The 24,793-nt window shown below is 42.5% G+C and overlaps 1 protein-coding gene across 1 annotated transcript in view; it reads right to left on the minus strand.

Annotated features, from left to right (window-relative positions):
- LOC109422062 (protein gone early) overlaps positions 1 to 24,793 on the minus strand; it is a 349,322-nt gene that overhangs the window by 164,603 nt on the left and 159,926 nt on the right. Inside the window, exon 3 of the mRNA XM_062844853.1 lies at positions 17,483 to 17,673. Within this exon, the coding sequence (XP_062700837.1) occupies positions 17,483 to 17,673 (191 nt within the window). The remainder of the gene's footprint in view (positions 1 to 17,482; positions 17,674 to 24,793) is intronic.

The following is a 24,793-nucleotide window of genomic DNA, read 5'->3' on the forward strand; positions in this document are numbered from 1 at the left end:
AATTTTTCGAGTACTAAAGGCATTCCCTGAGTATTCCAGGTTTTTCCCTGTTAAAAAAAATCTCTGAGGATTCCCGGTTTTCCAGGTTTTTCCAGGTAGTAGACACCCTGAGAAATAATCATCTGTTAATCAAATATTTTTTGACAGCTGATCCAGACATGTTTTCGTGTAGTCCACATCGCTTCTTCAGCCTCAATACAGACTTATTTCAACTTATGTTCTTGACCATTCAGACACAACAAGTAATGCTGTTGTTTTCGAAAATATGTATACAAGTGTGTGTGGTGTAGGTGCTAAGGTGAGTGACTATAAAACAGAAGGTCCGAGTTCAATTCCCAGTTTTCCCACAGATTAACTTATACATTGCTAAACATCTCTTCTGGAAATAGACGCAGCTAATGGTAAAAATAGGCCCACGCAAGTGTTTTTTATTTATTTTTACACAATCAATAAATGTAATTCATTACTGACTAAGCGCATATTAAGCCTTAAATCAGCCTTCCAATGAACCTCAAATCAGCTAAAGGTTGAATAAAATCACCAAAATTAGATGTTTAGGAGCTGAATAAAGGATTGTACCTCTTGTGCTCAGCTTTTGTTCAAATGAAGACTGATTTAAAATAGTTGGAGAAACGTTTGTACAGCATCGAAGTGTTACATGGAGGACGGGGTGGTCACGGAATCAGTTTGATTTTCTTTTCCACAGAAACGTTCAGTGGATTGATTGGTTAAAGCGCCGGTCTAGCGAATACGTGTGCCGTGGGTTGGAAATCCACCGGAACGTGATTTTTTTTTCACAAATTCATCTCTCAGTTTGTCAATTAGCAACCTTCTGTGCCTTCCAATGGTATTTAATGGGTTTCAAGAGTGTTCCAGGCCCATATAGCTAGAGCTGTGCAGGCGTGGGTATACCGCAAGGCTATGCTGGGGTGACGGGTTCGATTCCCAGTCGGTCCAGGAATTTTTCGTAAAGGAAATTTTCTTGACTTCCTTGGACATAGAGTATCTCCGTGCCTGCCACACGATATGCACATGCAAAATAATCATTGGCAGATGAAGCTCAGTTTACAACTGTGGAAGTGCTCATACATCATCAAGCTAAGAAGCAGGATCTGTCCCTGTGGGGACGTTATGTAAAGAAGAAGAATAAAAAGAAGAAAAAGAAGAATATAGAAAAAGGAGAGAAAGAAGAAAGGGTGTTCCAGGGGATTTCAGAAGTTTCAAGGAGTTTCAAAGGCATTACAGGGGTATTTCAGGGGATAGCAGGAGCGTTCCAGGGGTTTCCGCGGTGTTGCAGGGGTGTTCCAAGAAATTTTAGAGTCATTCAGGGCGTTTCAAGGGGTTTAAAGAGCATTCCAGAGGACTTGAGAGGCCTTCCAGGAGTTTTCATTGAGTTTCAAGGGCCTTCCATGGAGTTTAAATGGTTTCAGTGGCGTTCAAGGAGTTTCAGAGGTAGTCGAGATGTTTTCAAAGGGTTTCAGGTGTTTTCAAATGGGTGAATATATAACGAAGCCACACTTCGAATTTTCAAAAGCACAAATCTGCAGAACCGAGGGTTGCTTTGCGCTGAAAAGTTGATCGATTGGTCACCACCAGCGGGTCACCAATCGATCAACTTTTCAGCGCAATCCGTCTTTTGGATCCTCAGATTTGTGCTCTTGAAAATTTGAGGCGTGGCTTCGTTATATATTCACCTTAAGGGGCGTTTCAGTGGGTTTTAAGGTATTTCAGAGCGTCCCCCTCCCCTTAATATACTTTTAAAATTTAGACTTATATGATTTTATACGGGTTTGGAAAAAAAATTCACAAGCCTAGGCCAAGTTTGGCTCCAGGAATTCCTCCAGGGATTCTTCTAGGAGTTTCTCCATGGTTTCTCCCAGAGATACTTCGAGAAAATCCTCCAGGGATTCCTTCAGTGATATGGTAATTCTTTCATGGATTTGGCGTGTATTATGAAGTGCTACAGTGTCTTAGTTCTCTTACGTACAGTTATATCGAGATCCCAAATGAAGATATACATAAGTTCAAATTTAGACAAGACCCACCAAACCACATCCAAACCGGAGTGCCACTAGTTTGGGCAATCGAGAACACCAAACAAATAAACAAAGCGTCCGCTAGCGGAATGTCTTTTTCCCCCCCGGGGAGTGTTGTGGTGATCAACTGTGTTGTCGGTTGACGAACGTGCAAGAGGCTGTGACGTGGTGCGTGTCGTTCGCACCGCAGTGCCAGCGCACGCCTGCCAATAAAGTAATAATTCACCACAGCTCGAAAACGAGGAAGAGGGAGAAAGCCGACGTGACGACGCGAAGCGTGGAATGTCATAAAACCCTCGACGGGCAGTCCCACAACACATTCCTTCTAATTATTGTTTCAAATCTTTTTATTCATTTGGACGGGTGTCGCGGCGATAGTGGCGATAATGGCATTTTTATTTACTCGTTAGACGGAGTTGTCATCCAAAAATAGGTTTCCGAGAGTCGTAAATCGATTTGATTGTCATTCGAGAAATTTGTTTCAAAACAGTTGATTTATTGTTGTTTTTGTATAAATAGTACACGAACGATATAAGACGAATGCTATCCTAAGAATTTCTATGCGAAAGAAAAGATTTATAGAATCTTTTTTTTTTGGTCAGATGATTTTAATCTATTTTAATAAGTAATTCAATCCGATATGTTTATATGTAATTTGTTCAGTATAGTTGTCCGTTAATTTTTGTAGTGGTGAGTTTCATCACCAGATTCTTTGAAATGACGATACAGTTAATACATTAAAGACAATTGGTGAGCTCGTTCTATATTAAGATGTAATATTATAAACAGATGTATCAGAATTTGATATTTTATGTCTAAATGAAAATGTTTTTAGTTTTAAATTTTGAAATCACAAGAAAGATACTTGTTTTGTGGAGATGCTCTTTTTGTTAGTTTAGCTCTTAATTTCTCAATTAATCAACACACGGTGTGTTTTTGATAGATTTTTACGATTTTCAACTGATATTGAAAAATACTGACAAACATAATCCTTCCAAAAGTTTTCAACATTCAAATTTCATCTCTAGCCTCTGTTTCAAATAACAATCATCATTATCTCTAGAAAAATCACTCCCATTAACATTCCCCCGGACATAAATCCATCGGCCTTTGTGTTGCTGCGCTGCTGCCCCTTTTTTCGTTTTTGGAAAATTTAAAAATAAACCCCGCACCTAAACACCAAAACACTGACGGATCCACTTTCCTTCCGTTAAAATTCCATCCGTCTAATTTTCGTCGACACAAAGTGAAACAAGAATCAAGAGAGAAAAAAAAAACTGCAAAAGATCATCCTTCATTTGTGTCGGTGACGCCTCCAACGCGCGACCCAACATCATCATCGTTGACGTCCTCGTTGTCGACGTCTTTCTCTCCGCACCCGGACTACTGACTTCATATTCCCAGTGCTCGGTTTGGAAGAGCAGCGTTGTCTCTCTATTTGCTTTACGATCGCAGCGTTTTTCTTTTTGTTGCTGGATGAGGTTTCCCACCCGGATTTTTCCGCTCCTGAACCCTAAGTTGACCGGAGTAAAGTAGCAGTAAAATTGCGAGCCGTCCTTGCCGCGCAACCGTTTACCGTGGGTGGTTGGACCCGATTTGAGAAATGTTACAAAACAGCATCACAATTTGAATGTACATACACACAGAAATAACACTCACAGACAGATTCCCAGAGGAACTCCTGAAAGGATTTCCAGAGGAACTCCTGGAGGGATTCCCAAAGGAACTCCTGAAGGGATTCCCAGAGGAAATCCTGAAGGGATTCCCAGAGGAAATCCTGAAGGGATTCCCAGAGGAAATCCTGAAGGGATTCCCAGAGGAAATCCTGAAGGGATTCCCAGAGGAAATCCTGAAGGGATTCCCAGAGGAAATCCTGAAGGGATTCCCAGAGGAAATCCTGAAGGGATTCCCAGAGGAAATCCTGAAGGGATTCCCAGAGGAAATCCTGAAGGGATTCCCAGAGGAAATCCTGAAGGGATTCCCAGAGGAAATCCTGAAGGGATTCCCAGAGGAAATCCTGAAGGGATTCCCAGAGGAAATCCTGAAGGGATTCCCAGAGGAAATCCTGAAGGGATTCCCAGAGGAAATCCTGAAGGGATTCCCAGAGGAAATCCTGAAGGGATTCCCAGAGGAAATCCTGAAGGGATTCCCAGAGGAAATCCTGAAGGGATTCCCAGAGGAAATCCTGAAGGGATATTCCCAGAGGAAATCCTGAAGGGATTCCCAGAGGAAATCCTGAAGGGATTCCCGGAGGAAATCCTGAAGGGATTCCCAGAGGAAATCCTGAAGGGATTCCCGGAGGAAATCCTGAAGGGATTCCCAGAGGAAATCCTGAAGGGATTCCCAGAGGAAATCCTGAAGGGATTCCCAGAGGAAATCCTGAAGGGATTCCCAGAGGAAATCCTGAAGGGATTCCCAGAGGAAATCCTGAAGGGATTCCCAGAGGAAATCCTGAAGGGATTCCCAGAGGAAATCCTGAAGGGATTCCCAGAGGAAATCCTGAAGGGATTCCCAGAGGAAATCCTGAAGGGATTCCCAGAGGAAATCCTGAAGGGATTCCCAGAGGAAATCCTGAAGGGATTCCCAGAGGAAATCCTGAAGGGATTCCCAGAGGAAATCCTGAAGGGATTCCCAGAGGAAATCCTGAAGGGATTCCCAGAGGAAATCCTGAAGGGATTCCCAGAGGAAATCCTGAAGGGATTCCCAGAGGAAATCCTGAAGGGATTCCCAGAGGAAATCCTGAAGGGATTCCCAGAGGAAATCCTGAAGGGATTCCCAGAGGAAATCCTGAAGGGATTCCCAGAGGAAATCCTGAAGGGATTCCCGGAGGAAATCCTGAAGGGATTCCCGGAGGAAATCCTGAAGGGATTCCCGGAGGAAATCCTGAAGGGATTCCCGGAGGAAATCCTGAAGGGATTCCCGGAGGAAATCCTGAAGGGATTCCCGGAGGAAATCCTGAAGGGATTCCCGGAGGAAATCCTGAAGGGATTCCCGGAGGAAATCCTGAAGGGATTCCCGGAGGAAATCCTGAAGGGATTCCCGGAGGAAATCCTGAAGGGATTCCCGGAGGAAATCCTGAAGGGATTCCCGGAGGAAATCCTGAAGGGATTCCCGGAGGAAATCCTGAAGGGATTCCCGGAGGAAATCCTGAAGGGATTCCCGGAGGAAATCCTGAAGGGATTCCCGGAGGAAATCCTGAAGGGATTCCCGGAGGAAATCCTGAAGGGATTCCCGGAGGAAATCCTGAAGGGATTCCCGGAGGAAATCCTGAAGGGATTCCCGGAGGAAATCCTGAAGGGATTCCCGGAGGAAATCCTGAAGGGATTCCCAGAGGAAATCCTGAAGGGATTCCCGGAGGAAATCCTGAAGGGATTTCCGGAGGAAATTCTGAAGGGATTCCCGGAGGAAATTCTGAAGGGATTCCCGGAGGAAATTCTGAAGGGATTCCCGGAGGAAATTCTGAAGGGATTCCCGGAGGAAATTCTGAAGGGATTCCCGGAGGAAATTCTGAAGGGATTCCCGGAGGAAATTCTGAAGGGATTCCCGGAGGAAATTCTGAAGGGATTCCCGGAGGAAATTCTGAAGGGATTCCCGGAGGAAATTCTGAAGGGATTCCCGGAGGAAATCCTGAAGGGATTCCCGGAGGAAATCCTGAAGGGATTCCCGGAGGAAATCCTGAAGGGATTCCCGGAGGAAATCCTGAAGGGATTCCCGGAGGAAATCCTGAAGGGATTCCCGGAGGAAATCCTGAAGGGATTCCCGGAGGAAATCCTGAAGGGATTCCCGGAGGAAATCCTGAAGGGATTCCCGGAGGAAATCCTGAAGGGATTCCCGGAGGAAATCCTGAAGGGATTCCCGGAGGAAATCCTGAAGGGATTCCCGGAGGAAATCCTGAAGGGATTCCCGGAGGAAATCCTGAAGGGATTCCCGGAGGAAATCCTGAAGGGATTCCCGGAGGAAATCCTGAAGGGATTCCCGGAGGAAATCCTGAAGGGATTCCCGGAGGAAATCCTGAAGGGATTCCCGGAGGAAATCCTGAAGGGATTCCCGGAGGAAATCCTGAAGGGATTCCCGGAGGAAATCCTGAAGGGATTCCCGGAGGAAATCCTGAAGGGATTCCCGGAGGAAATCCTGAAGGGATTCCCGGAGGAAATCCTGAAGGGATTCCCGGAGGAAATCCTGAAGGGATTCCCGGAGGAAATCCTGAAGGGATTCCCGGAGGAAATCCTGAAGGGATTCCCGGAGGAAATCCTGAAGGGATTCCCGGAGGAAATCCTGAAGGGATTCCCGGAGGAAATCCTGAAGGGATTCCCGGAGGAAATCCTGAAGGGATTCCCGGAGGAAATCCTGAAGGGATTCCCGGAGGAAATCCTGAAGGGATTCCCGGAGGAAATCCTGAAGGGATTCCCGGAGGAAATCCTGAAGGGATTCCCGGAGGAAATCCTGAAGGGATTCCCGGAGGAAATCCTGAAGGGATTCCCGGAGGAAATCCTGAAGGGATTCCCGGAGGAAATCCTGAAGGGATTCCCGGAGGAAATCCTGAAGGGATTCCCGGAGGAAATCCTGAAGGGATTCCCGGAGGAAATCCTGAAGGGATTCCCGGAGGAAATCCTGAAGGGATTCCCGGAGGAAATCCTGAAGGGATTCCCGGAGGAAATCCTGAAGGGATTCCCGGAGGAAATCCTGAAGGGATTCCCGGAGGAAATCCTGAAGGGATTCCCGGAGGAAATCCTGAAGGGATTCCCGGAGGAAATCCTGAAGGGATTCCCGGAGGAAATCCTGAAGGGATTCCCGGAGGAAATCCTGAAGGGATTCCCGGAGGAAATCCTGAAGGGATTCCCGGAGGAAATCCTGAAGGGATTCCCGGAGGAAATCCTGAAGGGATTCCCGGAGGAAATCCTGAAGGGATTCCCGGAGGAAATCCTGATGGGATTCCCGGAGGAAATCCTGAAGGGATTCCCGGAGGAAATCCTGAAGGGATTCCCGGAGGAAATCCTGAAGGGATTCCCGGAGGAAATCCTGAAGGGATTCCCGGAGGAAATTCTGAAGGGATTCCCGGAGGAAATCCTGAAGGGATTCCCAGAGGAAATTCCTGAAGGGATTTTCGGAGGAATTTTGAAAGAAATTTCCCTGGAGAAATTTCTGGAAGAAGTTCTACTCGAACATTTTGCCCAAAAATCTTTAAAAGAGTTTCAATAACCTCACGTAAAGACACTGTCACCCTTTTGCAGTCGGGAAACGGGGCGAGTACAATAAGACGAATCTGGCAATCGTCGAAAAAACATCTGTTAATGGTTTGCTTGTTGCAACGCAACAAACGATCTGCCGGCCTTCCTTCCCGGCCTGCTTTGGACGAAGAAGCGAAAAATCAGGAAACTCGAGCTCGTTTTCCAGTAGATTAATATTGTTGTCTCAAAGAGAACCGACCGCCCGGCTGCGTCGACAATGTCGTAAAAGCCAACAGCGAGAAAAAGTGAGACGCATTACAAATATTTGTTTTTCTTTCGGATGTTTAATGGGGGTTCAATTGTTCAATTCCAGCGAGTAGAATAACACTTTCAATCTTTCTTGGCGCTGCTGACAATAAGATCAACAAGCAAAGAAAAACCGCTAAAAGGCTCTCGTTGAAGCGAGGAAGCGACAATAATCGTTGGTTTTGCGGAATTTGGGGTGAAGGCGGTTCCACCCGCCGTCCTAATATTTGTTTTCATTTCTATTATAAATCGGGTGTGAAAATATCGTGGAGCAGAGCAATGGTTGAGTCATTTCTGAATCACACGGTGAAAAATTAACAGGGATAACATGTTTACTTCGGTGGAACCGAGATTCAGTACTAACTAATCAGATTTGCAGCAAAAAGTACCGCTGCAGTAGCTGGATTTGAACACTGACTGGTCCGTTGAGTGAGACCTGCGCCCGATCTCCCAGAGCTATTTTATAAAGTTTTTCATTTGCGTGTTTCACACAAGTTTCGCATTTAAATAACAAACAATAAACTTTAGAAGAGGTATAATATACCTTAAGGTATATTCTCATTTCCTTGAATTCTGTGAAACAGTTATGAAGACCTTGATAGTAATGCTTTACAAGCATGGAAATGCTATTTTTAATTTAAAAGGGTTTAAAGAAGTTTTGATTATGTCTTCGAAACATCCGGTTGTTCTGAATTGATATTCAAAAATAATAATCTGAGAATCTTTTAGTGAGTTCTGAACATGGCTATTTAAGTTGGTTAACAGCAACAAGTTGTTTAAAAATATCCGTAACGCATTTCGTTGTTCAGCTTTCTTAAGCAGAGTGAACAATTCCAAAATGGTGACTCATACATGTACGCAACTAAATGTTGCATAAAAACCTTATTTTGACTTGTATGCAACAACGTCAAATTCGATTTTTTCTAAATTTTTCACTGTGCCTTTGTCGCCGTACACAGTGAGATAGCAGTCCATGGGAAATTCGATGGAAAATGTTCCACTGAATGAAATCAATTTTTATGATTGAATTAACCATTTTAACAGAAGCTTAATTGCCGCGCTGGAGAGAATGAAGGCCACAGAGCGCAGCAACGTTTTCCCCAAAGTATTACTGCTTTTTTTTCGGTACCGGTACGGTATAATGTGATGAAAGGAGGCGACCGAACTGGGACATCATCCATTTGCCCGCGATGTCCTCTCTCCGAGGAGCCGCGTCGGTTCTCCTCACCACTAATGGAAGCTGGGGACCGTGGAAAAATCGCTCTTGGTACGGCGATGTAATGGCTTCATTTTTATTCCTGTCCGTCGCGGGTAATATCCCTGATGATAGTAGAAAGCTGGGTGTAAAACAACTACTTCCACGGCAAGCAGGATGATGGTTGAAATGAGGCGGGACATTTCCCTGCGGAGGATGTCGCGCGGAATCGATGTTATAATGATATTACAAATAGAATTATCGTTGATCAACGAGTGGGAATAAAAATGTTGGACGATGTTCGCTTCGTTTCATGTCAGTTGCTGATTTGCAACTCTGTAAAAAAATCCCGATAATATCCATGAACAAACTGTCGGAATTTTTCGTAATACTTCGGAATTCCGGAAGGAATTTGAGGGAAATAAGAAAGGGAATATTCCAGGAGAAATCGCACAAGAAATTACAGGAGAAATTTCTGGTAGATTCCAGGAGGACTTCCTGGAGGAATCTTTGGAGGACCGAATCCCCGAAGGAATCCCGGGGCAATTCCAAGAGGAATTCCAAGGCAATTTTAAAAGGATTTCCAAGGAAATTCTAGGAGAGATTCCAAGGGAATTCCAAAAGGAATTCCAAGGGAATTCCAAAAGGAATTTCAAGGGAATTCCAGAAGGATTTCCAAGGGAATTCCAGAAGGATTTCCAAGGGAATTCCAAAAGGAATTCCAAGGGAATTCCAGAAGGCATTCCAAGGGAATTCCAGAAGGAGTTCCAAGGGAATTCCAGAAGGAATTCCAAGGGAATTTCAGAACGAATTCCAAGGGAATTCCAGAACGAATTCCAAGGGAATTCCAGAACGAATTCCAAGGGAATTCCAGAACGAATTCCAAGGGAATTCCAGAAGGAATTCCAAGGGAATTCCAGAAGGAATTCCAAGGGAATTCCAGAAGGAATTCCAAGGGAATTCCAGAAGGAATTCCAAGGGAATTCCAGAAGGAATTCCAAGGGAATTCCAGAAGGAATTCCAAGGGAATTCCAGAAGGAATTCCAAGGGAATTCCAGAAGGAATTCCAAGGGAATTCCAGAAGGAATTCCAAGGGAATTCCAGAAGGAATTCCAAGGGAATTCCAGAAGGAATTCCAAGGGAATTCCAGAAGGAATTCCAAGGGAATTCCAGAAGGAATTCCAAGGGAATTCCAGAAGGAATTCCAAGGGAATTCCAGAAGGAATTCCAAGGGAATTCCAGAAGGAATTCCAAGGGAATTCCAGAAGGAATTCCAAGGGAATTCCAGAAGGAATTCCAAGGGAATTCCAGAAGGAATTCCAAGGGAATTCCAGAAGGAATTCCAAGGGAATTCCAGAAGGAATTCCAAGGGAATTCCAGAAGGAATTCCAAGGGAATTCCAGAAGGAATTCCAAGGGAATTCCAGAAGGAATTCCAAGGGAATTCCAAAAGGAATTCCAAGGGAATTCCAAAAGGAATTCCAAGGGAATTCCAGAAGGAATTCCAAGGGAATTCTAGAAGGGATTCCAAGGGAATTCTAGAAGGGATTCCAAGGGAATTCCAGAAGGAATTCCAGAAGGAATTCCAAGGGAATTCTAGAAGGAATTCCAAGGGAATTCCAGAAGGAATTCCAAAAGGAATTCCAAGAGAATTCCAGAAGGAATTCCAAGAGAATTCCAGAAGGAATTCCAAGGGAATTACGGAAGGAATTCCAAGAGAATTCCAGAAGGAATTCCAAGGGAATTCCTAAGGAATTCCAGAAGGAATTCCAAAGGAATTCTAGACGGAATTCCAAAGGAATTCTAGACGGAATTCCAAAGGAATTCTAGACGGAATTCCAAAGGAATTCTAGACGGAATTCCAAAGGAATTCTAGATGGAATTCCAAAGGAATTCTAGACGGAATTCCAAAGGAATTCCTGAAGGAAATCCAAGGGAATTCCAGAAGGAAATCCAAGGGAATTCCAGAAGGAATTCCAAGGGAATTCCAGAAGGAATTCCAAGGGAATTCCAGAAGGAAATCCAAGGGAATTCCAGAAGTAATTCCAAGGGAATTCCAGAAGGAATTCCAAGGGAATTCCAGAAGGAATTTCAAAGGAATTCCAGAAGGATTTCCAAGGGAATTCCAGAAGGAATTCCTAGGTAATTCCAGAAGGAATTCCTAGGCAATTCCAGAAGGAGTTCCAAGGGAATTCCAGAAGGAATTCCAAGGGAATTCCAGAAGGAATTCCAAGGGAATTCCAGAAGGAATTCCAAGGGAATTCCAGAAGGAATTCCAAGGAAATTCCAGAAGGAATTCCAAGGGAATTCCAAAGGAATTCCAGAAGGAATTCCAAGGGAATTCCAGAAGGAATTCCAAAGGAATTCCAGAAGGAATTCCAAAGGAATTCCAGAAGGAATTCCAAAGGAATTCCAGAAGGAATTCCAAAGGAATTCCAGAAGGAATTCCAAAGGAATTCCAGAAGGAATTCCAAAGGAATTCCAGAAGGAATTCCAAAGGAATTCCAGAAGGAATTCCAAAGGAATTCCAGAAGGAATTCCAAAGGAATTCCAGAAGGAATTCCAAAGGAATTCCAGAAGGAATTCCAAAGGAATTCCAGAAGGAATTCCAAAGGAATTCCAGAAGGAATTCCAAAGGAATTCCAGAAGGAATTTCAAAGGAATTCCAGAAGAAATTCCAAAGGAAATCCAGAAGGAATTCCAAAGGAATTCCAGAAGGAATTCCAAAGGAATTCCAGAAGGAATTCCAAAGGAATTCCAGAAGGAATTCCAAAGGAATTCCAGAAGGAATTCCAAAGGAATTCCAGAAGGAATTCCAAAGGAATTCCAGAAGGAATTCCAAAGGAATTCCAGAAGGAATTCCAAAGGAATTCCAGAAGGAATTCCAAAGGAAATCCAGAAGGAATTCCAGAAGGAATTCCAAAGGAATTCCAGAAGGAATTCCAAAGGAATTCCAGAAGGAATTCCAAAGGAATTCCAGAAGGAATTCCAAAGGAATTCCAGAAGGAATTCCAAAGGAATTCCAGAAGAAATCCCAAAGGAATTCCAGAAGGAATTCCAAAGGAATTCCAGAAGGAATTCCAAAGGAATTCCAGAAGGAATTCCAAAGGAATTCCAGAAGGAATTCCAAAGGAATTCCAGAAGGAATTCCAAAGGAATTCCAGAAGAAATCCCAAAGGAATTCCAGAAGGAATTCCAAAGGAATTCCAGAAGGAATTCCAAAGGAATTCCAGAAGGAATTCCAAAGGAATTCCAGAAGGAATTCCAAAGGAATTCCAGAAGGAATTCCAAAGGAATTCCAGAAGGAATTCCAAAGGAATTCCAGAAGGAATTCCAAAGGAATTCCAGAAGGAATTCCAAACGAATTCCAGAAGGAATTCCAAAGGAATTCCAGAAGGAATTCCAAAGGAATTCCAGAAGGAATTCCAAAGGAATTCCAGAAGGAATTCCAAAGGAATTCCAGAAGGAATTCCAAAGGAATTCCAGAAGGAATTCCAAAGGAATTCCAGAAGGAATTCCAAAGGAATTCCAGAAGGAATTCCAAAGGAATTCCAGAAGGAATTCCAAAGGAATTCCAGAAGGAATTCCAAAGGAATTCCAGAAGGAATTCCAAAGGAATTCCAGAAGGAATTCCAGAAGGAATTCCAAAGGAATTCTAGAAGGAATTCCAAAGGAATTCCAGAAGGAATTCCAAAGGGAGGAATTCCAAGGGAATTCTACGAGGAATTCCAAGGAAATTCCACGAGGAATTTCAAGGGAATTCCTGGAGGAATTTCAAAGGAAGTCTTGGAGAAATTCCAAGGGAATTCCAGGAGTAATTCCAAAGGAATCTCTTGAGTAATTCCAAAGGAATCTCAGGAGGAATTCCTGGAGGAATTCCTGGAGGAATTCCAGGAGGAAATCCAAGGGAATTTCTGGAGGACTTCCAAGGGAATTCCGGGAGGAATTCCAGGAGGAATTTAAGGAGCAATTCCACGAGTAGTTTCAGGAGGAATTCCAGAACGAATTTCAGGAGGAATTCCAGAAGAAATTTCAGGAAGAGTTCCAGGAGGAATTTCAAGGGAATTCCAGAAGGAATTTCAAGGGTATTCCAGAAGGAATTCCAAGGGAATTCCAGAAGGAATTCCAAGGGAATTCCAGAAGGAATTCCAAGGGAATTCCAGAAGGAATTCCAAGGGAATTCCAGAAGGAATTCCAAGGGAATTCCAGAAGGGATTCCAAGGGAATTCCAGAAGGAATTCCAATGGAATTCCAGAAGGAATTCCAAGGGAATTCTAGAAGGAATTCCAAGGGAATTCTAGAAGGAATTCCAAGGGAATTCCAGAAGGAATTCCAAGGGAATTCCAGAAGGAATTCCAAGGGAATTCCAGAAGGAATTCCAAGGGAATTCCAGAAGGAATTCCAAGGGAATTCCAGAAGGAATTCCAAGGGAATTCTAGAAGGAATTCCAAGGGAATTCCAGAAGGAATTCCAAGGGAATTCCAGAAGGAATTCCAAGGGAATTCCAGAAGGAATTCCAAGGGAATTCCAGAAGGAATTCCAAGGGAATTCCAGAAGGAATTCCAAGGGAATTCCAGAAGGAATTCCAAGGGAATTCCAGAAGGAATTCCAAGGGAATTCCAGAAGGAATTCCAAGGGAATTCCAGAAGGAATTCCAAGGGAATTCCAGAAGGAATTCCAAGGGAATTCCAGAAGGAATTCCAAGGCAATTCCAGAAGGAATTCCAAGGGAATTCCAGAAGGAATTCCAAGGGAATTCCAGAAGGAATTCCAAGGGAATTCCAGAAGGAATTCCAAGGGAATTCCAGAAGGAATTCCAAGGGAATTCCAGAAGGAATTCCAAGGGAATTCCAGAAGGAATTCCAAGGGAATTCCAGAAGGAATTCCAAGGGAATTCCAGAAGGAATTCCAAGGGAATTCCAGAAGGAATTCCAAGGGAATTCCAGAAGGAATTCCAAGGGAATTCCAGAAGGAATTCCAAGGGAATTCCAGAAGGAATTCCAAGGGAATTCCAGAAGGAATTCCAAGGGAATTCCAGAAGGAATTCCAAGGGAATTCCAGAAGGAATTCCAAGGGAATTCCAGAAGGAATTCCAAGGGAATTCCAGAAGGGATTCCAAGGGAATTCCAGAAGGAATTCCAGAAGGAATTCCAAGGGAATTCTAGAAGGAATTCCAAGGGAATTCCAGAAGGAATTCCAAAAGGAATTCCAAGAGAATTCCAGAAGGAATTCCAAGAGAATTCCAGAAGGAATTCCAAGGGAATTACGGAAGGAATTCCAGAAGGAATTCCAAGAGAATTCCAGAAGGAATTCCAAGAGAATTCCAGAAGGAATTCCAAGGGAATTCCTAAGGAATTCCAGAAGGAATTCCAAAGGAATTCTAGACGGAATTCCAAAGGAATTCTAGAGGGAATTCCAAAGGAATTCTAGACGGAATTCCAAAGGAATTCTAGACGGAATTCCAAAGGAATTCTAGACGGAATTCCAAAGGAATTCTAGACGGAATTCCAAAGGAATTCCTGAAGGAAATCCAAGGGAATTCCAGAAGGAAATCCAAGGGAATTTCAGAAGGAATTCCAAGGGAATTCCAGAAGGAATTCCAAGGGAATTCCAGAAGGAATTCCAAGGGAATTCCAGAAGGAAATCCAAGGGAATTCCAGAAGTAATTCCAAGGGAATTCCAGAAGGAATTCCAAGGGAATTCTAGAAGGAATTTCAAAGGAATTCCAGAAGGATTTCCAAGGGAATTCCAGAAGGAATTCCTAGGTAATTCCAGAAGGAATTCCTAGGCAATTCCAGAAGGAATTCCTAGGCAATTCCAGAAGGAATTCCAAGGGAATTCCAGAAGGAATTCCAAGGGAATTCCAGAAGGAATTCAAAGGGATTCCAGAAGGAGTTCCAAGGGAATTCCAAGGGAATTCCAGAAGGAATTCCAAGGGAATTCCAGAAGGAATTCCAAGGGAATTCCAGAAGGAATTCCAAGGGAATTCCAGAAGGAATTCCAAGGGAATTCCAGAAGGAATTCCAAGGGAATTCCAGAAGGAATTCCAAGGGAATTCCAGAAGGAATTCCAAGGGAATTCCAGAAGGAATTCCAAAGGAATTCCAGAAGGAATTCCAAAGGAATTCCAGAAGGAATTCCAAAGGAATTCCAGAAGGAATTCCAAAGGAATTCCAGAAGGAATTCCAAAGGAATTCCAGAAGGAATTCCAAAGGAATTCCAGAAGGAATTCCAAAGGAATTCCAGAAGGAATTTCAAAGGAATTCCAGAAGAAATTCCAAAGGAATTCCAGAAGGAATTCCAAAGGAATTCCAGAAGGAATTCCAAAGGAATTCCAGAAGGAATTCCAAAGGAATTCCAGAAGGAATTCCAAAGGAATTCCAGAAGGAATTCCAGAAGGAATTCCAAAGGAATTCCAGAAGGAATTCCAAAGGAATTCCAGAAGGAATTCCAAAGGAATTCCAGAAGGAATTCCAAAGGAATTCCAGAAGGAATTCCAAAGGAATTCCAGAAGGAATTCCAAAGGAATTCCAGAAGGAATTCCAAAGGAAATCCAGAAGGAATTCCAGAAGGAATTCCAAAGGAATTCCAGAAGAAATCCCAAAGGAATTCCAGAAGGAATTCCAAAGGAATTCCAGAAGGAATTCCAAAGGAATTCCAGAAGGAATTCCAAAGGAATTCCAGAAGGAATTCCAAAGGAATTCCAGAAGGAATTCCAAAGGAATTCCAGAAGGAATTCCAAAGGAATTCCAGAAGGAATTCCAAAGGAATTCTAGAAGGAATTCCAAAGGAATTCCAGAAGGAAATCCAAAGGGAGGAATTCCAAGGGAATTCTACGAGGAATTCCAAGGAAATTCCACGAGGAATTTCAAGGGAATTCCTGGAGGAATTTCAAAGGATTTCTTGGAGAAATTCCAAGGGAATTCCAGGAGTAATTCCAAAGGAATCTCTTGAGTAATTCCAAAGGAATCTCAGGAGGAATTCCTGGAGGAATTCCAGGAGGAAATCCAAGGGAATTTCTGGAGGACTTCCAAGGGAATTCCGGGAGGAATTCCAGGAGGAATTTCAGGAGGAATTCCACGAGGAGTTTCAGGAGGAATTCCAGAACGAATTTCAGGAGGAATTCCAGAAGAAATTTCAGGAAGAGTTCCAGGAGGAATTTCAAGGGAATTCCAGAAGGAATTTCAAGGGTATTCCAGAAGGAATTCTAAGGGAATTCCAGATGGAATTCGAAGGGAATTCCAGAAGGAATTCCGAAGGAGGAATTCCAAGAAAATTCCAGGAGTAAATCCAAGAGAATTCCAAGGGAATTCCTGGAGGAATTCCAAGGGAACTCTAGGAGGAATTCCAAAGGAATTCCAGGAGGAACTCCAAGGGAATTCCAGGAGAAGTTCCAAGGGAATTCCAGGAGAAGTACCAAGGGAATTTCAGGAGAAGTTCCAAGGGAATTCCAGGAGAAGTTCCAAGGGAATTCCTGGAGGAATTCCAAGGTAATTCCAGGAGGAATTTCTGGAAGAATGCCTGGAGGGATTCCTGGAAGAATGCCTGGAGGAATTCCTGGAGGAAATCCTGGAGGAATTCCAAGGGAATTCTAAGGGAATTCCTGGGGGAATTCCAAGGAAATTCCAGGAGGAATTCCAAGGGGATTCCAGAAGGATCCCCAAGGGGAAGAAAGAAATTAATTGAATTTTAGGGCAACTGATTGAAGAGTTCTTCCAATTTTTAAAACGTCACTTCAAATTCTGGAACGAATTCTCTCATTGAAATCAACCGCAAGCTGCTCTTGTTTCTCGAGTACACCCATAAGAAAACTTGATGTCTAACCTAGAAAGAACATGTCTCGATTCGCACCTAGAACATGGCACCAACGAAAAAACTCAAACCTCCCACTAGGTTAGTGTGGAAACAAAACCAACAAGCCAGCAACAGCTTCACCGTTGCCGTCGCCATCGGTGCCATTTTCGTTCAATGAATGTGCAAAAGCTCCTTAACATTCGGGGGCCAAATTCGATTTCCATTTTCTTGTACCACCAGCAAACAACACTCTACTGGGAAATTGGCATAGTATGGTTTGACCCGGTTTTTCGCCGCCCGAGAGAGTGTTTGGATTCCCCAATAGGCCTGTTCCCCGATGGAAAATGGGTGCAACTCCGAATGCCGATGCACCACCGGCATTGTGTCATGAATAATCAAACAATTACCCTTTACCTAGATTTTTACACCCCCGCATTCGTCCGGGTTCGGATACTCCTGCGCTCGAACCGGGTTTGTATAATCGACAAAATTCTCGAAAAACATGGGACACGGACGACATAAATAACGGTACTGTGCTTCGAGGGTAGGAAGGGATGCCGTGTTCGACAAGAGGAAACAAGACAAATCTTCTTCATTACGGGGCAGAAGATGACTTCGTCGTCGTCGACGACGACGACAACGACGATGCTGTTGGTGATAAGCTAGTCTTATCGAATGGTCCCAATCTTGCAGTTTGGGAATTCCGTCGTATGTTGCTGCGTTCCATCCAAGCCAAGATCGAGGTGTGAATCTCTAATGAATTATTCATCAGACTGCCCGAATATCAAAAAACTCAGAAACTGCGACAGTCTCGTGTTCCTTTTCGCAGCTCGAATAAAAACTAGTCGTCGTGTCCGCACCGCGCACCGCCATCAAAATGCAGTTGTGTGTCGTTTGAACTTTGAAATTGAATTTTTGGCCCAGCGACGACGACGACCACTACAGCAAAGATGTGCGACCCTTGAGATCTTGTAAGTATGGCTTACCTGTTTGCTTGCCTCCAAACATTCCGCCTCCAGGCAGACCTCCTTCGTTAGGTAGCTGGGTAGTCGGGGCCACAGGATGGCCAACAGGATGATCACTAGCAGGAGCAGTACGGTGACCAGGATGAGGCTAACGAAGGGCCGCTCGGCTTTGGTTGTTATGTCGAACGTGGTCAGCACGTGGTTGTAGGAAGCTGGAAAATTGAAGAAACTTATCAGTATCAGGCGAACAGCATGTTTGAAATTGTGGTTTGAGGAGTCATTCGAGGTACGTTCCACATTTTGAGAATACAATGCAGTACTGCCATTTTTAAAAACAATTACCTTCAATTTTCTGAGGGATATGACGTGAAGGGATCCTGCTAAATGTTGGCCAATTTCGTAGCAATCACAGAGGAAAAAAACTACCGAATGATTAAATGCTTGAGACTTCAGGTTTCTTCAAGACTTGAACAAAGAATGACAAATTATGGTCCACTGCACGAACTTACGCTGGCCTGCTTACTCTCACAGAAAATTTGACGTTTGAGAGGTGCCGACACCGCTCAAACGTCAAATTTCGTGTGAGAGTAAGCAGGCCAGAATAAATTCGTGCAGTGGACCATAGGGCACTGCATTGTTTTGATTTTATATGGGATTTTGACGTTTCTTGGCCTTGTTGTTTACAAAATTTCTGTAAGAGTGAACGAGAAGGAGAGAATATCGTGCAGTGCCCTATAGTTTTCAGTTATGTTCTAGGGTTGCTGTGATGAGCTCTAGTCGATCTGGTCAAATGCACTGCACGCCGCGGTTTCTAAGATAAATTCTTCTAAGTTTTTGGCGTCTCCTGGGATACGTATCGTAGCCTTGTTGTTTACGAAACGGACTTAGAACCAAGCAAGACCGGATTCCTAGAGGAATTTCTGGAGGAATTCCCAAAGGGATTCCCAGAAGAATTTTCAGAGGGGTTTCTAGAGGAATTCCCAGAGGAATTCCTGGAGGAATTCCCAGAGGGGAAATCCCTCTGGGAATTTTCTAGAAGAATTCCCAGAGGGATTCCCAGGACAATTCCCAGAGGGATTCCCAGGAGAATTCCCAGAAGGAATCCTAGAGGAATTCCAAGAGAGATTCCTAGAGGAATTCCCAGAGGGATTCCTAGAGGAATTCCCAGAGGGATTCCTAGAGGAATTCCCAGAGGGATTCCTGGAGGAATTCCCAGAGGGATTCCTGGAGGAATTCCCAGAGGGATTCCTGGAGGAATTCCCAGAGGGATTCCTGGAGGAATTCCCAGAGGGATTCCTGGAGGAATTCCCAGAGGGATTCCTGGAGGAATTCCCAGAGGGATTCCTGGAGGAATTCCCAGACGGATTCCTGGAGGAATTCCCAGACGGATTCCTGGAGGAATTCCCAGACGGATTCCTGGAGGAATTCCCAGACGGATTCCTGGAGGAATTCCCAGACGGATTCCTGGAGGAATTCCCAGACGGATTCCTGGAGGAATTCCCAGACGGATTCCTGGAGGAATTCCCAGAGGGATTCCTGGAGGAATTCCCAGAGGGATTCCTGGAGGAATTCCCAGAGGGATTCCTGGAGGAATTCCCAGAGGGATTCCTGGAGGAATTCCCAGAGGGATTCCTGGAGGAATTCCCAGAGGGATTCCTGGAGGAATTCCCAGAGGGATTCCTGGAGGAATTCCCAGAGGGATTCCTGGAGGAATTCCCAGAGGGATTCCTGGAGGAATTCCCAGAGGGATTCCTGGAGGAATTCCCAGAGGGATTCCTGGAGGAATTCCCAGAGGGATTCCTGGAGGAATTCCCAGAGGGATTCCTGGAGGAATTCCCAGAGGGATTCCTGGAGGAATTCCCAGAGGGATTCCTGGAGGAATTCCCAGAGGGATTCCTGGAGGAATTCCCAGAGGGATTCCTGGAGGAATTCCCAGAGGGATTCCTGGAGGAATTCCCAGAGGGATTTCTGGAGGAATTCCCAGAGGGATTTCTGGAGGAATTCCCAGAGGGATTCCTGGAGGAATTCCCAGAGGGATTCCTGGAGGAATTCCCAGAGGGATTCCTGGAGGAATTCCCAGAGGGATTCCTGGAGGAATTCCCAGAGGGATTCCTGGAGGAATTCCCAGAGGGATTCCTGGAGGAATTCCCAGAGGGATTCCTGGAGGAATTCCCAGAGGGATTCCTGGAGGAATTCCCAGAGGGATTCCTGGAGGAATTCCCAGAGGGATTCCTGGAGGAATTCCCAGAGGGATTCCTGGAGGAATTCCCAGAGGGATTCCTGGAGGAATTCCCAGAGGGATTCCTGGAGGAATTCCCAGAGGGATTCCAGGAGGAATTCCCAGAGGGATTCCAGGAGGAATTCCCAGAGGGATTCCAGGAGGAATTTCCAGAGGGATTCCTGGAGGAATTCCCAGAGGGATTCCTGGAGGAATTCCCAGAGGGATTCCTGGAGGAATTCCCAGAGGGATTCCTGGAGGAATTCCCAGAGGGATTCCTGGAGGAATTCGCAAAGGGATTCCCAGAAGAATTTTCAGAGGGATTCCTAGAGGAATTCCCAGAGCCAGAGGGATCCTTAGAGGAATTCCCAAAGGGATTCCTACAGGAATTCACAATGGGATTCCTACAGAAACTCTCAGAGGGATTCCTACAGGAATACCCAGAGAGATTCCTAGAGGAGTCCCCAGAGGGATATCTAGAGGAATTCCCAGAGGGATCCCTAAAGGAATTCCCAGTAGAATATCCAGAGAAATTCCTAGAGGAGTTTTTAGAGGTATTCCTGAAAGAAATTCCCAAGGATGAATTCCTAGAGGAAATCCCAAAGGAATTTTTAGAGGAATTCCCAGAGGAATTCCTAGAGGAATATTCAGAGGAATGCCCAAAGGAATTCCAAGGGGAATTCATAGAGGAATTTCTAGGGGAACTCCCAGACAGAATTCCTAGAGGATTTTCCAGAAGTATTCCTAAAAGAATTGCCAGAGAGATTCTTAGAGGAAATCCCATATGAATGCCTAAAGGAAATCCCACAGAAATTATTGGAGCAACTCCTAGAGGGATTGTTAGAGGAATTCCAGGAGGAATTCCTAGAGGATTTCAAAGAGGTATTTCTAGAGAAATTTCCAGAGGTATTCCTTGAGAAAATCCAGGAGGAACTCCTGGAGGAATTGCTAGAAGATTTCCTGGAGGAAATCCTAGAGGAAATTCCAGAGAAATTCCCAGATGGATACCTAGAGGAATTCCCAGAGGGATTGTTGGAGGAATTCCCAGAGCGATTCCCAGAGAAACTTGCAAAGGAATTCCCAGAAGAATTCTTGGGAAATTCCCAGGGTGATTCCTGGGAAATTCCCAGAGGCATTCCTGGGGGAATTCCCAGAGTGATCCCTTGAGGAATCCCCAGAGGGATTCCTAGAGGAATTTCCAGAAGGATTCCTAGAGGAATTACCAGAGGAATCTCCAGAAGGATTCTTAGAGGAATACCCAGAGGGATTCTTAGAGGAATTCTCAGGGGGATTTCTACAGGAAATCTTAAAGGAATTCTCAGAGGGATTCCTAACGAAATTTCCACAAAGATTCCCAAGGGAATTTCTAGAAGGATTCCCAGAATCCACAGAGGGATTCCTATTGGAATTCCCAGAGGGATTGCAAGTGGAATTCCCAGAGGGATTCCTACTGGAATTTCTGCGAGATTTTTTCAGTAATTCATTCTATAATTGCTTCAGGAATTCCCCTTGAAATCCCAGAACAGAAGGATTTCAGAAGAATCTCTGGGAAGAATTTCAAAGGGAACCTCGGGTGTTTTTTTCAATATTTTAACTCCACGGATTCCAGCATTTTTTGTAAAAAACATTTAATGGAACTGCTTCTCTAGATACATGTACACGTTACACAAAAGAACAGTTTGGAACAAGTTATGTTTGGTGCAGCCTCTGGCTAAAGACGATTTGTTCCTTACATTCTTCAAGAGATCTTTTTGGGAATTCCTCTGGCGATTATTTCGAAAATTCGACCACAAATTCTTCCAATTACTCGTTCTTTCGTCTAGAGGGTATTTAACGATTTTTTTCAAATATTCCTTAAAAATTTTGGTCAGAGGTTCTTTCGGGATTTCCTTATGATAAATTTCAAGAATTCTTTTAGAAATTTGACGACATGTTTTCAGAATTTTCTTGATTTTTTTTAAGAAATTACTCCAGTAAATCCTACGCGGATTCATTTCAATAATTCATCCTTCAAGAATTATCCCATTTTTTATTTTCGCATTTCTACTATCTACTACATTCCAAAGGTTCCTCGAAGTTTTTTTCCTACAAATTCGTTAGTTTATTTCTATAAATTCCTCTAGCATTTTCAAAGGAATGCTAAAGGAATTTCTCCGAAAAATCCTTAAAAGTTACTAGGAAAAAAGAGCGGCTTGATTCAAAAATAGTTTGAAAAATTCGTTCACAGATTCACTCAAATTTGTTTACACAAATAACTTGTCCTTTCCTCCACAGACAATCTCAGAAATTTCTCTAGAAATTATTTAACAAAAACGTTATCGAATTTCTTCGAAAACTTTCTCACGTATGCCTTCGTTTATTCTTCCAGAGAATATTTTGGGAATTTCTTGTAATAGTTCACCCAACATTTATTCAGAAGGTCTTCCGGAATATCTCCACATATTTTTCTGGACTTCTTCCAGAAAATTCTTTAGACACTTTTCAAGGGATTTCTTCGTACGATTTTAATTCCAAAAATTCCACCAGAGATTAATTGGAGAACTGCTCCAAGAACAAAGAGATAAACCTAATTGTTCCTAAAATTTCTTTGCAAATGTATCCAGAGATTTTTTGCAAAAATTACACCAGAGATTATTTCGTAAATTTTGCCTGATATTCTTCCAGATATTCCAAATTTTCCAAAGATTGTTTCAGGAATTTTCAAATTGATTCAGAGGAACTATCGGGGTTGCCTCCAGCGACTTTTTTTTTTATTTCTCCATAAATTTCTCCGGAGATCTTTTTGTTTGAGCCTCCACAGGTTTTCGGAAATTGCTCCACACATAGCTTCAAAATCTCATCAATGAAACTGTTTTGTTCAATTCTCCAGTAGGGTTGGCATTCTGCACCGAGACTGTGCAAAGCGCAGCTCATTTTCATATTGAAACTGCTCATACACTGTGGAGTATACCATCCCTGTACCTACACAAATTCCTTCGGGAATATATGAAGAGATTTTTTAAATAATTGCATTAGAGATTTCTCCGAAGATTATTTCGAAAAGTTATCCACAAATTCTTCCGGAAATTTACCCACAAGTTCCTTCGTTTCCATGCTATTCCTTCTATTCCATTCTTATATTCCATTGAAAAATAACTCAAAAGATATTTTGAGATTTCTTTAAGTTTTTTTTTTTAATTTCTCTAGAAATCTCTTCAGAAATACCTCCAGAGATTTTTACAGGAATCCCTCAAGATACTTTTTGTAATTCTCCAGAGAATGCTAAGGGAATTACTACAGAAATTCTTTCGGACATTAATCCAGAGATTCATTTGAGAATTGTTCCACAGATTCCTTCAAGAATTTCCCAAAACATTTCTTTGTTCATTTCTCCACAAATAGGGGAAATGACCTATTCTCGGCCGTTTTGTTCTCTGCGTCTTGGGGGTTTTTTGAACCCTATTGAACTCAGGGTTGGCCTCAAATCCTTCCCAACTAAGCTGAATGATATGGCCAAGTTTCAGGCAATTTGATTGACAAAAACCCCCCATGACGAAGAAAACAAACCTGCCGGTAATACCCAATGTCACCCTATCTTCGAAAATGGATTCAAACATTTCTGAGAGAACTTTACTTTAGATGTTCCTACGATCATTCTTTCAGATATTCTTTTGGATATTTCTCCAGGATTTGGTCCGTAAATTCCTCAACAGGCTCTTCCAGTAATTTGTTTGGAGATTATATCGAAAAGTGTTCCATAAACAGTTCAGGGATTATTTCAAATATTTCTTCAAAATTTTGTTCCAAAGTACTTATGGGTTCTATCCTAAAGTATTTTTGGGATTTCTCCACAAATTTCCGGAGATATTTTTAGAGATTTTTTCCAGAAATTCATTAGGAATTTTCTCAAGAAAATTAAGAGATTGTATTCAAAACTCTAACAGTAATTGCTCAAAAATAATCTACAGAGGTTCCTTGGAAAACTACTCCAATTTTTGAGAAATTATTTCAATTTTTTACAGATTTATGCAATCAATTCAAATTACCTCGTCTTTTCCTCTTGATTCTTTGGGATTTTTCCTCTAATTTCTTGGTTTATTTATCCAGAGATTATCATGAAAATTTCCTCAAAAATTCCATCGAAAATTTATTCAGAAAATTCCAGAGCTTTTTCTGTTTTATAATCTTTCAACACATCAATTAAAAAAAAATCACCAGCATTCTTTGTTCTCCTAAGAAAACTCCAGAGATTCTCTCGGTAATTATTCCAGACATCCATTCTTAGAATAGCTCCACAGATATTAAGAATTTCCCAAACTATTTCATTTATCATTTCTCAAAAAAATCTTAGAAAATTTATCCAAAGATTTCTAACAAATGTTTTTTTTTTTCAATTTTTTCCAGGACTGTTCCCTAAACTACTAAAAAAATCTTTCTGGTATTCTTCTGAAGATAATTCCAAAATTATTTCATTTGTATTTAAAGATTACTCTGTTCCAGAGATTCTTTTATTCATTTCTGTAGATATTTTTCCAGAAACTCTTTCAGAGATTCCTATGAAAATATTTCCAATGGGTATATCAATACTTTGTCCACAATTTCTTTCGGAAATTTGCTTACAAATATCTTTGTTTATTTCTTCAAAGATTTTTTTTTGAATTCCTTAAAATACTCCACCGAAAACTTATTCAGGATATTTTTTGGGATTTCCTCTAGAGATTTTTTGAAAATTTATCCAGAGATAAATTTGAAAATTACTCCAAAATTCTTCTGAAATACATATCAACAAAATTGTTTTGTTTAATCCTCCTAAATTTCCTTCGGGAATGTATGTAGATTTTTGAAAAAAAAAATACTACAGAGAATTTATTTGAAAGTTCCTTCGGAAATTTATCCACAGATTCCTTCAAGATTTTATTCATAGATTTCTTTGTTGATCTCGATTTTGTTGACTATAAAAAAAATGTTCAGGAGTTGCTTTCGAAAATTTCCCTCAAAATCCTTCGGGAATGCAATCAGAAAGTCATTCTGAGATTCTTTCGCGATTTGTTGTTGACATTTTTTGAAAATTCATCCGGAAATTCCAGAAATGTCTTCATTCATGCCACCTCAGTTTTTTTTTCTGTATTTCTTTC

Source organism: Aedes albopictus, chromosome 1 (assembly GCF_035046485.1).
Source record: "Aedes albopictus strain Foshan chromosome 1, AalbF5, whole genome shotgun sequence".
NCBI lineage: Eukaryota > Metazoa > Arthropoda > Insecta > Diptera > Culicidae > Aedes > Aedes albopictus.